This window comes from Papaver somniferum, chromosome 5 (assembly GCF_003573695.1).
Source record: "Papaver somniferum cultivar HN1 chromosome 5, ASM357369v1, whole genome shotgun sequence".
NCBI lineage: Eukaryota > Viridiplantae > Streptophyta > Magnoliopsida > Ranunculales > Papaveraceae > Papaver > Papaver somniferum.
The window spans coordinates 20,245,936-20,262,557 of NC_039362.1; the positions used below are offsets into that span (position 1 = coordinate 20,245,936).

The window sequence follows — 16,622 nt, forward strand, 5'->3', positions numbered from 1 at the left end:
CGAGATGATATTCACCATAAAAATGCTGCCGCCTTAGCAGCCGTTATGAAAGCACAAAAGGTGCAAGAAGACTGAATGAGAAAGTTAGAACAACGTAACAAAAAATTGGAGAAGAGAAACAGAAGGTTGAAACACCAGGCGAAGGACAAAAGACCACCAACCATCCCAAAGGAGATTCTCGAGGAGGAAAATCCTCTGGAGCAGTTACAAGACGATGCTCACATTGACATACCAGACACCTCAAACAGTTCCCAGGAGGAAGTAAGGTTACCAGAAACAAAATTTCATAACTCAAATAGAGAAAAAATTCGTGATTAGACTTGAAGGTAAAACTCGGGAGAACTTGGGATGGTGGAAAAATTAACCATTTCAGACCTGAAATGATGGTGGAACCATGTATAACCCTACATGCAACCAAAAAACTCACTAGTCAGACCTATGCAGGGAACAGTTGATAATAAAATACTCCAACGTATTTATAAAGTACTGAGTTGCAGAAATCAGAAAGCAGTACATACTGGCCTATGTTCCAACAAAGGTGTAAATATGTTTAAAGGTTTGAAGTGGGAAGAGCTTATAAAGTTGAGGCCTAGTGATAAAGCACATCCACACTTTTAGAGTCATAATATTGAGCATACCAAAAACTTTATAGGCATACAAAGTCATTTTCCTAATCAGGGTGTATTGATAAGGGGTGTCTAATGGATATGCAATGACCTATACACCCTTAAACACTTCGAAAATATTGATTTATAGGCTTTAGGTTCGACTGACTCGTGTTGATGAGTTATCAGCCGAACTTCCCGCTGTAGACTGAATTCTTTCGATCTTGTTTTGATCATAACTTCTTCGTCCAATGTCGGAATGACCTCATTCTTTTTGCGTTATCTTCGTATTTTCATTCTCTTGAAGATGAAGATAAAATCTACTCGATTTTAATGGGTTAAAATCTACGATTTTCATTATATAAGCTGAACCATTAACATTTTTTATTCCTGAACTCTCAGGAATAGGTTCGGCTTACATCTATGAGCCGAATCAACCTATTGATGAACAGTTCGGCTTACATCTATGAGCCGAACCAACCCATTGATGAACAGTTCGGCTTACATCTATGAGTCGAACCTCACATAATTTTTCTTCCAGATCACACAGGACTAGGTTCGGCTCATTATGATATTTTTAAACAAGCCGAACTAGTTGGTTCGGCTCATAACAATAACACTTTCAGCTTGCCGAACTGTTCATTAGTTGTCAATATCCAGGTTTCAGATCAAGGTTCGGCGCATAATTTAGGTGAGTTGTGAGCCGAACCTTGGTTCGGCGCATAATTTAGTTGCGCTGTGAGCAGAACTTAAGTTCAGCGCACAATGTTGTTGTTTTTTAAGCCGAACGGTTCTTCAAATTTTCAGCCTGAAAATGTATATGAACAGTTCGGCTGATACGATTTTCATTATATAAGCCGAACCATTAACATTTTTTATTCCAGAACTCTCAGGAATAGGTTCGGCTTGCTAGGAAAATTTTATACAAGCCGAACTAGTGTCTACCAAATGTTCGGCACATACCTAAACAGTTTCAGCTAGCCGAACTGTTCATAAAGGGATCGGTCCGGCTCATAAATGTAAGTCGAACCTTTTTATCCTCCAATGGTTTGGGAATCATTGGTGTAGTTGATGTGCATTTTCCTAGGTTTTTTAGATGATATATAACCCTCCTCATCCTCCATTGAATCAAGAATTAGAATTTTCTCACTCTCCTTCTCTTTCTCTCCTTCTTAACCAAACCAAAACTTTGATTTATTTCCTCAAATTTTTCATCTAAACAACTCTTATAATTCTGAAAATTATTTTAATCACTAAATAAAATATTTAATCATTAATTAAGATTATTAACACTAATACGTAAAGGGCAGATTTGCCATTAAAAAAAAATTGGATTAAGGGGTTATCTGATTTTGCTATTTCACAACCTTTTTTGTCTTCATTCAGTATGCCTTGGAAGATTTTGGTATGCCCAATATTATGGTTCCACTTTTAACCAACAAGCCCAGAAGAGGCCACAGTCTTGTTCCAATTTGCAGCACAAATATCTCGGGCCTTGACAGATTTTTTCTTCTCTTTCAGAACTACGTCCATCCCGCGTACCGTTTCCTCCGACCACATACTTGAAAGATTCTTCTGAATCACCAATAATACAAATAATTACGGAACAAGCCAGCAAAACTACCAGACACAAGCTCGTGAACTGAATTAATTAATAATTACAATATTCATCAAATTTCAGTTTACCTCATCCACACGTAGGAGTGTCTGGAAAGCCATTCCCAGCATTGAGGCTGACTTCGGATCTTTTACTTCCTCCAATGTCTCATAATAAGTAGCGGCACGTTCGACTAGCGACTCCAGTTTATCATGCGTGCAAGAGATCTGCCTCTTGAGCTCCTATACGATGAGAAAGCAAAGAGGAAACAAGATAAATATTTAGTATCAGCTGCAAATAATCATAAACGATCGACCATATACATGCTTTTACTAATACCTCGAACTCTTTCTTTCTTTCAGATAAGTCATCAGCCTGGAATTCATTCTCTTTGTGGTAAATAAACCCACAAAGCTTTTCTTGCTTTTGTCTCATTAAGTCGCTCTTAACATCATCGTCCACCATTTTCAACTTCTTAGCCCAGTAAGTATTGAACTGCAAGTCATCCAAACAAAAATCCTCAGAAATTTTGTCCTCCGCCAGTTGACCGCTGATCCAATCTCTGTCGATCTTTCCAAGTGATGCATCAGATAACATGTCCGAAAACCAATGAAGCATCTGTTCTCCGCCAATCATACAAAAACTCATGAGTGGTCTTTCACAGAAGTAAGGTGCAGCTAAAGATAGGAAACAGAAATCAAGTAAAGGTAGAGTATCCTGATAACCTTATTCTTTTCCTGCAGTGCTTCGTCATCAGCATAGCATTCAAACGGAAGCTTATCCTGTCCCTCTACCAATCGAATAAGAGCATGCTAAAAATGTAAAGAGAAAAACCAAAAAATCGCAGTTAAGAATAATAAATAATAATTATGTAGTATGAATCAAGCAAGCAAAAAGATGTAGGTAATTAAATTATTACAGTGAAGATTTTGTAATCATCATATACTTCTTGTGCACTTTTATAACCACCATATACTGCCTTCCCAATCGCTTGAGAAATACAGGGACCAATAATATTTTCCACCTCTTCGAAACTTGTCCACCCAAGCAAAGCCTCCACATCAGAGCTGGAATAGAGATAGGAAAAAAATTAATTTAGTGATTATCTACTAGTCTTTCATTAAACTAAATATCACTTGGATTTAAAATGAAATAGGTCAAAGAAAATAAGAAAAAACCAGCAAAAAAAAGGCATCACACCAGATATGGGTGTTAAAATTACTGTGATGTTTCCTAGAATAAAATAAACATATAAATTATGGGATTTGTTCGTGTCACATCCGCTGTAGTACTACTACTACAGTCTGATGAGCAGTAGTAGTTACTATATTTGTTGTATTCCTCATGCATCAGGATAAAAGAACAGAGGAACAAATCAGCCGGGATGAGATAGCTAGTTACGCTACTCATAATGTTCCTAAGTAAAAAACACCATTCAGAAATTTTAATCCACAATCTAGATCTCTATGAGTCAGCAACTTTCAGATGTACTAATTGTACAGTAATGTAGGTGAAATGAATACAGGTACCATTAATATCAAGGGCTATAACTTATAAGGGAACTGGAGGTCATTAACATGGATGCAAGGAATGAACGAAACAAAAACGAAGGAACTTTCATCTGGGAGAGCAGTTGAAACCCACAACTTAGGTATGTACAGTAGCGTTGAGAACAAAAGCAGCAATAACATAAGATGAACAAGAGCAAGATTGGACAAAAATTTGGCCATAAAGAAGAACGAATCCTAACTGCAACAAAAAGAAATTGAAGAGTATAAGCTTGAGAAGAGAGGGGGGTTGAGGTACCTATTTTCACGGCTTATTACTTCGGTGTTGCCTATTTCAGGGCTACAAGGTTCCGCCTTTCGTTCCGACATAATTACTGATAAACGAATTACAGACAAAGTTATTCAGAATTCATAACCTAATTAAACAATAGAATACACATTTTTATTCAAAATTCATAACCTAATTAAACAAACAGAATTTATAACCTATTTAAACAAACGACCGAGAGAAGAAACCCTAGATTACCTTGGAGACTTCATAACCTAATTAGACAACCGAATACACACCATATCTACGAATTCAATTAAACAAACAGACTTCAAAACCTAATTAAATGAACCATCGAGAGAAGAAACCCTAGATTCCCTTGGAATATCTTTAGAGGCAGAACGAGAATTAAGAGAAGAAAAAACACGGCTGAGAAAAATGGAATGGAAAACAATGGCTACAAAAAAAAAAAAAAAAAAAAAAAAAAAAAAAAAAGAAGAGATGCGCCAGGACCGCCTTGGGGCTAATTCCTACGCGTATAACAACTTTTTTTTTTTTAGGCAGGGACTAAGATAATAGATTGATAGCAATATTAGTGGTGTCATTGTTTTGAAAAACATCAGACCTACTGCTAAGGTTCTTACAAGTAATAGCCAAGTTTAGAGCTTGGATATTTTGGGTTCTATTTACATTTAAGACTGTTGCTTCATTCAATGTTTCTTTTTCCTTATGATAGTTCCTGCTGAATCTTCCCTTTATAGCTTTGAGATAGAGAGCATTGAAGTGTTCCAGAATTTCATTGGTTTCAGCTTGTATTTCAATGTTCATGTGCTGCTTTTCTCTGCCCACTCAAACGCTAAGTCTGCTCCTCCTGTGGCTCCTCCTGCTCCCCATTAACCTGTGTGTCCTCTGCTATCAACATAATTTCCTGCGAAATCAGTGATAGTTATCGCTGAGAAGAACTAATAAGTGTTAGGATCCTGAATAGTGCAGATTTTGATTGAGAAACCAAAAGTCTGCTTTTGAGGAGGGATCCCAACATAATTTCCTGTTGTTGTTATATGGGAATCAATATCATAAGTATGCCCCTGAATATTCAGAGCATGGTAGGGGAAAGTGTGGATTCTGTTATGATCACATAGAAGTTGTTGTATACTGAGAGTTGTATTCTTAGCATTTGGAGTAATGTTTTGGAATACTAGATCACATCTATCCTTCCATATGAACCAACAAGTGGTTGCATAAGTGCAGGTATTGTCACTGCAACTAGCATTTTGAAACCAACTATTGAACCAATCCATGAAAAGAGTTTGGTGATCAAAAAGACCATGATTTCCACCTAACATGTGCTTCCAAACCTCAGTGGCAGCAGGGCAGTTGAGGAACATATGTGTCATTGTCTCATCCCCACTATTGCATATTTTGCATATGGGATCAATATAGTGGAGAATGCTAGCAGTTTTAGCATTAGTTGGGAGGATTTCATGAGCGCATTTCCAGAGAAAGATTTTAATGGTTGGTGCCACTTCCAAGTTCCATATAGCTCCCCAGTTTCTTGTTGTATGATCATTTCTATACACGTTCTCTATTTTGGCTTTGTACAAAGCTTTAATAGAGAATTTTCCTGTGTTGTTGAGTTTCCAGTGCATGTTGTCTTCTTCTGTGGAGTGGATAACAAGATCACTAATGACTTGAGCAGTACCAGGACTGAAAATTTGCTGAATGAGTTGGAAATTCCATTCGTTTTGATCTGTCATTAAATGAGCAAGCAGTTGTATATCAGTGGGGCAGTTTGCAGGCTTTGTGAGCTTGTCAGTTGAGTCAGGTATCCAAAGGTCCTCCCAGATTTTGATTTTGTTACCATTGCCTATTCTCCAGATACAGTGGTGTTGTATATTCTGAATTCCTTTAAGAACCCCTTTACAAATCCATGAGTCTCCATCTTTGGCTTTGGTATTCATGTTTAGAACATTTCTCCCCAATAAGTATTTGGCATCCATCAATTTGTACCAGAGAGAGTCCTTATCCCGTTCCAGCCTCCATCCTATTTTTGTTATCATGGCACTATTGAAGAGTTTCATATTCATGAACCCTAATCCACCAAGATTCTTTGATTTGCATATAGATGTCCAAGCTTTTAGGTAAAACCCAGTGGGGTGTACCAGATTTTCCCCCCAAAATAAATCTCTTTGTAAGTTGTTCATATCTTGACAAGTTTTCATTTTATTATAACTTCTCTTCCAGCTGGATTTAGAGGGGAATTCTTCCAACTTGACAGATTTCTCTTCATCTTATCCACTCCTGGTTTGAAAGATTGGATTTTGCTTCTGTGAGTAAACAGAGGAGAGCCTAAATATTTGTCATTTAGGGGGAGAGCTTGAACTCCTAGCAGATTGTAGATATGAGGCATTAGAGCTGGGTCAGTGTCCTTGCTGAAGAAGATACCAGATTTGTTGAAGTTGATGAGTTGACAAGAAGTATCTTCAAAGATGTTGAGGATGTCCTTGAGGTTTTGGGCTTCAATAGGATTTGATTTGCAGAATACCATACAGTCACCAGCAAAAAGAAGATGGTTTATAAATGGAGCATTCTTGCAGATATTTACTCCAGAGATGATTCCCAAGTCTTCAGCATGAGACAAAGTTCTGGACAAAGCTTCCATGCAGAAAAGAAATAAGTATGGGGATAGAGGATCCCCTTGTCTGAGACCTCTAGAGGGATTAAAGAATTTATCAGGGGAGCCATTTATCAGGACAGCTGAAGAGGTAGTGGAGATGCACTGCATAATTTTGTTACACCATTCAGAGTCAAAGCCAATTTTAGTCATAATGGTATGAAGAAATTTCCAATCCACTCTATCAAATGCTTTAGACATATCAATCTTGATCCCCATGGTTCCTTTATTGCCTTTGAGACCTCTTCTGGTTCTCATGTAGTGAATAATTTCATGGGCTATAGCTATATTATCAGCAACTTGTCTTCCATGTATAAAGGCAGACTGGTAGGGAGATATGATTTTGTTGAGAAGAGGTTTCATTCTTTTAGCTAGAAGTTTGGATATTATTTTGTAGGTGGTGTTGCAGAGACTAATGGGTCTGAAGTGGCTGGGGCAAGTTGGGTTTTCAATTTTTGGTATCAGGGATATAAAAGTAGAATTCATTTCTTTGAGAAGATGCCCAGACTTGAAGACATGTTGTACCATTTTAACTAAGTCTTCTCCTACAATATCCCAGTTGGCTTGGAAGAAGTTTGGTGGAAAACCATCTGGACCTGGAGCTTTATCTTTGGCCATGATAAAAATAATAGCTTTGACTTTATGATTTTCAGGAATTCTGTTGAGAATGTTGTTATCAACATTGGTGACAATTGTAGGGATGAGGTTAATGATTTCAGGGTTCATGTCAGGAGATTCAGCAGTAGCCATTTTAGAAAAATGGTTGGTGAAACATTATTTTATTTCTTGGTAATCCTCAATCCAATTTACAGTACTCTCTTGTATAGAATCTATCTTGTTTCTTCTTAATATGCATTTTGTAGTTCTATGGAAATAACTTGTATTCGTATCCCCCAATTTGATGAATTTATCTCTGCTTTTTGTCTTCCAGAATTTTTCTTCAATGTCTTGCCATTCTCTGAGAACTTGATTTGCAGTTTTTAAAGCTTCACCTTTGTTGTGCTTGAAGTAGTTTTATTGTAGCCAATATAGATGTTGCTTACTTTCTTCAATATTTGACTTTATGTTGCCATACACTTCTTTGTTCCAAACTTTAAGTTTCAGCTTAATGTCTTTGAGATTTCTAGCAATGAGGAAAGCACTAGAACTAGCCAGATTTCTTTGCCAGCATTCCAGAACAATATCCTTACAGTCCTTATGGTCCAACCAGGGACCAAAGAACTTGAAAGGAATTTTACCAGTACACCAATGAGGGTTAGTGTTAAGAAGAATGGGGTGGTGATCAGACCCCATTTCTAAAAGATTAGTGATAGTGGAGTTTGGATATAAGAGAAGCCAGGATTCAGTGGCAAGACCTCTATCCAATCTCTGCTCAGTGAGAGCAGAACCATTTCTGTTATTGGACCAAGTGAAAGGGCAGTCTGTAATGCCTAAGTCAATTAGATCCAAGTCCACAATTTTGTTAATAAATATATTAGCTTCTACACTGTCCAATGGTTGAGTACTGTATTTTTCATTATCATGCAAAATGAAATTGAAATCCCCAATGACCAACCAAGGGAGGGAGTGATTGGTAGCAGTTTTTTCCAAGGCTTTCCAAGAGTGAAGTTTACTTGGAGTATCATAAGGGCTGCCATAAAAACCAGTAAAAAAGCCAAGAGGGGCCACTGGTAGGCTTGATTGTAGCATTGATATGTTGAATGGAATACTCCATAATTTCAACATCAAGATTTCTCTTCCATATCATTACTAGTCCTTCAACAGTACCACTATCCCCTCCAGGATTGACATGCCAATAATTCTGTATTAAGTTGTTGCATGAAATTTAAAAGTTTTTCATGTTTCTGCTTTGTTTCAGAGATGAAACAGATGTCAGGGTTGAATTTGGTCAACATATCATTTAGGTATTTCTTGGTATGTCTTTTCCCTAGCCTTTGACAGTTCCAGGCTATGGAGATAAAAAATTGCCAAAAGTAGGATACAAGAGGATATTTTAAGGTTGGTCTCCTAGCTATAGGATCATAAAAGAATATAATACAACAATATAAGTGCACATGGTAATGGTGAAAGTGATTTAGAATAAGATAAATAATAAATAGATGTACCTCAGAGGTTGATGTTGATGAGCCAGAAGCACCATTATTCAATTGGGGAATGCTTGAGTCCAGAGGTTCAACATAGTTGTCAGAATAGTCCTTGAATCTTTTGATGTTATCAGCTTCACTAGTTTCCATGGGTACTGCAATATGTGTGGATTGTTTCCTCTTTAGCATGGTTTTTTGCTTGTCAGAATCTTTAAGAGAAGGGGGATCAGTTGGTGAGTTTGCTTCAGCGAAGACATGAAGTGTCTTTCTAGCCTTCCAGGCCTTCTTTTTAAATTTTTCAGATTCAGCATCCATCCTTTATTTGATTTGAATAAGGGTTGGTAAAATTTGGGTGGGGATAGCTGGGAAGATACCAGTAGTATCTTGAGCTTGATTGACATTGGTGTTTGTTGGGTTGGGGTGTTTGGTTCTAGCTGCTTCCTTGATCTTTAACTTAGCTTGATGGTTCTTGTAGTTGGTGGAGATTTTCTTAGATAGCTCAAGTTCCCTATTCCTTATTTGGTTAGAAATTACATCTGGGTGTGGGGAGTTGGGATCAGCTCTGGTAGAAGCTCCAAAAGTGAGGTGTTGAGAGGATGAAGGAGCAATTTTTGCTATTGTCTTTTCATGTTCCTTCTGTCTTGCATTTATCATTTTCATTTCAAAGACTTGGGCTGCATCAGCATTAGTGTAACCTCTGTGAATAACATTTCTACCTTCTTGGGCAGATTTTTGATAAACAGTTTGGGGTGGGGTAGAGGTTGAGGAGTTGGCAAGTTTTTGTAGTTAGAATAGTGGGATTTTTAGGGTGTATGTGGGATGGGGCAAGGTGGGGATGGGTGATCTAGAATTCTACAAACTTTACAGAATTTGATACCATTGAGAGCATATGCAAATTCAAGCCAGTGAGAGATGGTTGGGGTTTCAAAGGCTTCAATACCAAACTTTAATGGCTTAATAACATCAATGGTGAGCTTGACTTCTAAGTTTTTCTCAAAACTGTCCCTTCCATAAGGTTTCTTGGCTGTTTGATATTCTCCAACAGGTTGCAGAATGTTGTTGATATCTGGTATGATATGAGTTGGGATTCTTTTGATGAGAAGCCAAATCATAACCTTAGAGAATTGTTCTTCATGAATTAAGTCTGGACCTCCCAAGGGTACACCAACTAGTACCATAAGTTTATCAAATACTCCTCTAGTTCCTCCATTCCTGAGAGTGGAATAGTCTTCTTCATGGGTGAGTCTAAGAATAAAGTAGTTCCTTCTCCTGTTCCATATATCCAATTCAACTCTGCCATTGAATTCCCAGTTATTGTTGATGAAATTGCTGACTCTTGATGTTTCAAAACATATGTTGCTGCAGAGTTTTCCAATAAAACACCATTTCCAGTCTAAAAACTTGCTTGTTTGCAGCTGACTCGGCGTCTGAATCTGAGTCAACCCCTGACTCGGACCGAGTCAGCAGTCAGACCGTTTGTTTTCCATTTTGAGTCAGATCTGACTCGACCTCTGACTCATACATAACCCCTGACTCGGACTCATTTGAGTCAGGTAACAAAATACCCCTGACTCATGGGACCAAACCACTGACTCACTTATTTTCGAGTCAGACGAGTCAGATCTGACTCAAAACAAACATATTGACTCAGATTCAGATGAGTCAGGTGATTTCACTCAGATCCAGATGATTCAGATCCAGACGACTCAGATGAGTCAGGAGTAAACAAACATGGTGTAAGACTTGCTTGGTTCTGATGTTTTCAGGGTTTAAGAAAACCTTGGGATATAAGTCTGCTTCAGGCATTTTGAGGGTTTTGTTCATCTAAGCAACAAGGTTTTCAATGGATGGGTTGGGAGATTTTGATGAAGAAGCCATTTTTGGGTGGAAGAGGGGGTGGTAGACAGAAAGCAACCAGTAAGTGTATTGACCAATGTGTATTGTGGTGGGATAAGACCAGTAATGATGTTGAGGGGAATCAAACCAAACTTTAATTTGAAAAATATTCTTGACCGTGTCAGTAATGCAAGATTTTTGTAAGTAGTTGTGGGTCGTCCTCAAGCTAGGCCAATATGGTTTTGGTAGGTGCTGATCAAAGGATGAGAGCATCTCAATGTTTTTATACTTGTGATAATTGTTGTTGATGTAGATGACTAATGGGATCTGGCTCAAGCACCTGCACACAGAAAATTTTATATTGTTATCTAAAGTGTTGAGAGTTTTACCTGGTCCTTCCCATTGGGGGTGGTAGATGTTATGTGCATAATCTTCAGAGAAGCTGAAAGTGATGTGTCTAACTTTAATTTGAATTCTTGGCACGGGTTGATTCTGGTTTTTATCATCTAGGAACTCATTTTGAAGTGGTCCTTGTACTTGCAATTGTGGCGGATAGAGAAAGAGTTGTTGACTCTTGCCAGCAGTTTAGAGGTACAGTTAGCTAGGACCTGATCATCGCAATCCGAACCAGAAAGACCTTACCTTAGGCTGTTGATATGGTTTCAGCTCCCCGGTAGGCCCTTTGTATTTTATGGGATCCTATAAGGAGAAATATTGAAATCCACCAGACCTTAGTTGGCCTTTTGGGGTCTGACTGTGTTTGCATCTAGGTGGTAGAAGTTATCTGAGTCAGATTGAGAAAATGAGTCAGCCCTGACAGACTGGGAGGTGTATCCGAGTCGGTTTTGGTGGGAATGCTCCGTATTCGTTCATTCGTGGGTTGACCCGATGCATCGTGGAGAAGGATCTTCTTGCCAACTGTTGATTGCCGCTTCTCATGAGCCAATGATGTCTCATTTTTTGTACTAGGCCAATAATGATGCCAGTAGACTTGAATATACACATCAAGTTGCAAGACCAATCTTTAATGATGTGAGTCTGGTTGCCCCCAGAAGATTTTGACGGTTGATATTGTGCAACTGTTACTCTTCTTTGCCCGAATAAAACCGCTGAGAGAGTAAAACTTTTCAGTTTCTCAGTTATTCTCCTTGGAGAAGAAACAGTTGTTACTGAAAATTCCCCCTGTCTAAAGATATTTCCGTAAGAGAGTTTTCTTTGAGAGTTCAAGTTATGAAAAAGGGTCAGAATTCCCAAGAGCGTGTACCAGGTGAACCACAGAAGAAATCCCGAGTCGGATAATTCGTGGAACAGGTTAGTTTTTTTGTATTTCAAATTGGTGTTGAGTATGGTTTGATATTTAGAGTATGTAATCAATTTGGGGATGCTTGGAGATTTGACAATTGAAATTTGTAGGTTGCTACTGCAATTGTATGTGAAGGTTTTTCTGGGTATAATGAGAATCAATTGCACTCTCTTTCTGGTGCAATGCATGAAAGAGAAGGTTTTGGGGTTGAAAGAGCAAGCACTGGAGGTGGAAGAGGGTGCGCTGAGGGAATGGTTGTGCATGCATCCACCAGAGTTGGGAGACCATCACAGAGGCTTGATCAAGGCCGAATTGAGAATGGGGAGCTTGTGGGTGTAAAGGATGGGTGGGTTCTGTTTGCTGTTCATCCCACACAGGGCCGACGAGTGGTAAGGGAGGGGATTGTACTGGTGGATGATGAGAGAATCGTATGTGGTGGAACTCAGCAGGGATTCTTTGCAGCCCCACTTCCTGACAAAACTAAGGAGAAAAATCGAGTTAATGCTACTCGTCCTCCTACTCCTGGAAATATATTTTTCCCAAATTTGTTTATGCTTGCACCCACTCTTAGGCAGATGGCTCAGGATGTGGTCGAAATCTCCCAAACTGGAATTGGCGAAGTTACATATCCACTTGAAGTTCCTAGAGACGAGCCTTTGATCCCTGGTGTTGATTCTAGGGTTCTGGGACAGATATACAGATCTGCAAAAGCCAATGCAATGCGAAGAGAAGAACCTCAACTCCCTGAAATGCCAGATGAAGATACATTGCCACCAGGAGCTGATGCAATGGTTGTATCACAGGTGTACAGAAATGTAATAGCTCGAGCTATAAGGGATGCTGCTAATGTAACCGGAGGAGGAATCTAGCCAGGTAGTTTCCAAAGTGTTGCACATAGTGTAATTAGTAGTAACAAATAGACAGTAATTTTCATTTTTTGTTTGAGACCAAGCTTCAAAAGTGGGAACCAAAGAAAGAATGGGTCTTTGAATATGTGTAATTGTGGTTATTTCAAAATGCATGTTTATAATTTTAATGCTTGAGATCAAAGTGCAGTGAAAATAATCTATATGAGTAGAATTGTAACAGTCTGAGTAGTTTCCCCATAATGACAATGCCTGGTAGATAACAAGGTTCAAATTATAGTCATGGCTAGAAGTAATAGCAGGACTAGCAAACCTTGAGGAAAGTAAGTACAAGAAAATGAGCGAAATGGAAATAATATGACTATGGTAGAAGAGATACATGCTTATAGGCCTAAAGGAGATTAGGTTTAAAGTCTTACCTTCAGGCAAAGCAGCTAAATTAGAGACAAGAAACGTACCAGAATTCAAGCTAGCAGGTTTCCAGCAGATGTTCAAAGCAACAAAGAAAGTTGGGTACATTATCAGTGGAAATTGAGAGAAATAGTCTAGAATTGAGTCTGCACTTTTGCTTAAGATGCTTAGAGCAACCACAGTCATGAGACGGACCAAATACCAAAAGCCAGACTAAAAATCAAAAAAAATTGGTTTTCCGTGTGTTCAAGCGCAGTGGGAGAATACCAAAATTTGGTGAAGCGTAACTTATATCCACGCTTGATGCGGGACGCAACTTATATCCACGTTTCTTGATGGAGCGTGTTCATAATATGCGTCTGAATGAAACGGAGGTATAATGCGCGCTTGAATGGGACGTAGGTATTATTCACGCCGTGCACGGGACGTAGATGGTAATTGCGTTTGCTGGGACGGAGTTACAAATGGCGTCTCATTCAAACGCAGATAGAAACTGCGTCTGTGTCGTGAAACCAATTCGTCTAACATCTTTCTCCGTCTCTTCTTTTTCCAACACCGACGATTGCAGTAGCTTAATATCAGCCAACCCATCATTCTTTCCAAAAGTTCTCAAACTCGAGCATAACACGAGCAATGCCATATAGTCACAGCACCATCGGCCAACAACCCCTGACGCCACTGTTCCATTTCTCCATCTTCCGGCAATAGCACAGCTCGAGCAACCAGTTAACACTCTGCATCTCGTTCTGTTGCCGTGAACTTTATCTCTCATTCAGTTGTACGAATCAACGGCCAGTACCATACTCGAGCAAATTTGAGGATCCATTCTTCCTTTGTATGCAGCCATCAACCGATTGGAACAATGGAAGCAACATCAGCATCTCCTGTATCCACTGTTGATGCTGTTAGGTCATCATTATCCCAAGTTTATTAAATCATTACTCATGCCTGAACTCCAAAAATCCATCTAGCTTTCAAAACCATCACCACTGCTGGCTTTTATTCCAACCATTGTGAACCCTTCTCAGATTTTTTTCCTTTCGATAAGAACAACCAGCTTCAGTGAGAAATGCAACTTCATTTGTGTTTGATAGAAGCTAATGAAGAAACGCGGAGGGTAGATGGACAAGAGACGTACATTAAAGATACGCCTAGACACAGACGCTCACAATACATGCGCCCAACCCAGACGTTTTTTATAACTGCGCCTCATTCATACGCCCTTTATACATCCGTCCCATTTCAGGCGTAAGTATTAACATCGTTTGACGCGTTTGAAGGGGGCGGAGTTAATACATGCGCCTGACTCATACGGTGATTATATGCTCGCCTGATTGTATACGGTGATTAAACTTACGCCTGATATCATACGCTCCTAATACTTCCGTCCCACTATATCTTTTTTAGTCTGGGCCGACGACCACATTTGGTCTCAAACCCTAAATTTGGCGACCAAATTTGGGTTTACTCCTCACCACTGCGATACTTTCTGGGACCAAATTTGGGTTTAGTACCCAAATTTGGTCGTGACTGTGGTTGCTCTTAGCTTGAGGTTTTTATTTGGTATTTTGTGGTAGCTTAGAATGTAGAAGAACTTATTCAAATCAACAACATTACAGGGAGAAAGTTTAGGATGAGAACAGAACTCAGATAGAAAGAGATTTTCAGAGGAGGGAAATTTTTTAATTGAATGGAAGATTGTGGTGATGTTTCCATTCGCAAAACATGTTAATCCAGGTAAGATGTTATGGATTTAAGTATTACTTCCTGAGAATGTGATTTGTGTTACATGTGTGAGTTTTGTGATTTGAGTGAGATGAGAGAGTATTGAAATTTGTGTGTTTTGAGTGGTTCCTGTGATTTGATTAATGTAATTGCAGGTGCAGTCATGATTCCTGTGAGTAATACTCATGATTGGGTATTGAAATTGAAAGTAGAAATCATAAATCAGATAATGGATGAGTTAACCGATGAGAATCAGATTGTCGGCGGCCAAAAGTAGCCGTTGCGAGAGACGTTGGAAGAGAAAGATATAGAAGAAACGTCCAGAACTAGCCGATAGAGGTGAGAGGTGAGAAATCAGGTGGAAAAGAGAGAGGAGAGAGGGGAGAGCTCATAATGAAACCATTCGAGTATAACAACCGGAACCGCCTTTCGGGTTTCGAGAGCACAAAAAAAGAGAAATTTCTTAGTTGGTGCAGAAAACCCGGATCCGTTTAATCTGTGGTCCATCCAGAAAAAGTATTTAATCGGAGGTCCAAAAAAGTTACAGTCTTGCAAAAAGACCCGAGTACCCTTCTTAATTTTTGTGTCGATAATAGAGAAACAACTTATTTTTGTTTCTTCCATTAAACAACTTCTCTTTGTTACTTCCTGTCATTCTCTGCTATCTCACCATATTAAATTGATCTTCTTAATCAATTAAGACAGAAGAAAACAACGAGGGAACTCTAGATTTGATGAAATCATCACAAAGATCTATTGAAACCATCATAAAATCAACTGAAAAATTAGATCTAAACGAAAGAAAATGGTAAAAACAAGAAGAGAGAATCGTACAAGAAGATATTGACGCAGTTGCTCTAATGGAGATTCGTTTTGAATCTGATTTTATGATTCGGTTTCCTGTTACTCCTTCACCAACAATCAAATTGAAGAGAAAACGTTGTTTCTGCTTCACCACCAACAACAAATGAAGACAAAACGTTATTACTCCTTCACTAACAAAAGGGATGAAAGCAATTTTACCAAAAAGGTACAGATCTAAAAATCACTTTGTTTGAGCAAAAAATGATCTTCACCACAAACAATCTCAATTGATGTTGATGCTCCATCTTCTCCATCTGAAGACTGGAATGGGATACCTGCAAAACAAAACTCTCTGACGCCCAAATTAGCATAGAGCTTTCCACATGAGTTTTTAGGGTTTGAAAGAATAACTTTTTTAGACCCTAACCAATAAGGATTGAATCCCTTGTTTTGCGCTATCTTATCTAATAACTAGTCAAGAGTTGATTCCGCGATATGTACGAAGAGTACGGTTTTGATCTAGTGGACCCATGTTCAATGAATTCGAGAGGAAAATACTGGGTACACATTGCCCCCTCTTACCCTCCAATTTGTTGCGGGGTTAAGAAATTTGTACATGTGTGATTTGTCTTCTCTACCGGTTGGTTATGTAGTCACGGGCCATGTCGCCCCCATTTGCAGCAATTGTAACTGATTTAGAGTATGGCGTATTTGCTCTCCATAGTCGTTGCATGCAACTGTGATGTCATTGACATGATGAGACATTCTCTCCTGCCCAAAACTTTCAGTTACTGCTAACACATGTACCACTAAATCTAGTGCAATGGCATAAAGCAATTAAGGGACTCAAGTTCAAGATGGTTATGGAGATGGGCTATATGTAAGGAGTCTGTTGGAGGCAGATTTGTACGTACGTGCCCCTGCCTGTATATTAGCTTCCG

At 38.9% G+C, this 16,622-nt stretch overlaps 1 protein-coding gene across 2 annotated transcripts; it reads right to left on the bottom strand.

Annotated features, from left to right (window-relative positions):
* Positions 1-1,854: 1,854 nt before the first annotated feature.
* On the bottom strand, positions 1,855-4,431 carry LOC113281110. Of its 2 annotated transcripts, none has more exons than XM_026529759.1 (7): positions 4,237-4,428; positions 4,009-4,084; positions 3,122-3,269; positions 2,928-3,014; positions 2,542-2,820; positions 2,292-2,444; positions 1,855-2,180 (listed from the first exon to the last, which is right to left on the bottom strand). In XM_026529759.1, the coding sequence occupies exons 2-7, from the start codon at positions 4,077-4,079 to the stop codon at positions 2,037-2,039; spliced, it is 882 nt and encodes a 293-aa protein (XP_026385544.1). In that variant the 5' UTR covers positions 4,080-4,084; positions 4,237-4,428; the 3' UTR covers positions 1,855-2,036. The 2 variants fall into 2 exon arrangements, with proteins under 2 accessions (XP_026385544.1, XP_026385545.1); XM_026529760.1 differs by having other exon boundaries at positions 1,883-2,177; positions 4,237-4,431.
* Positions 4,432-16,622: the final 12,191 nt, after the last annotated feature.

Bases quoted from the DNA above. Each gene is read 5' to 3' on its own strand.
- LOC113281110 (XM_026529759.1), bottom strand. From the start codon at position 4,079: ATGTCGGAACGAAAGGCGGAACCTTGTAGCCCTGAAATAGGCAACACC. The intron at 2,821-2,927 runs GTTATCAGGATA...GGCGGAGAACAG, and splicing joins CACTGCAGGAAAAGAATAAG to ATGCTTCATTGGTTTTCGGA. The intron at 2,181-2,291 runs GTAAACTGAAAT...TTGGTGATTCAG, and splicing joins CACTCCTACGTGTGGATGAG to AAGAATCTTTCAAGTATGTG.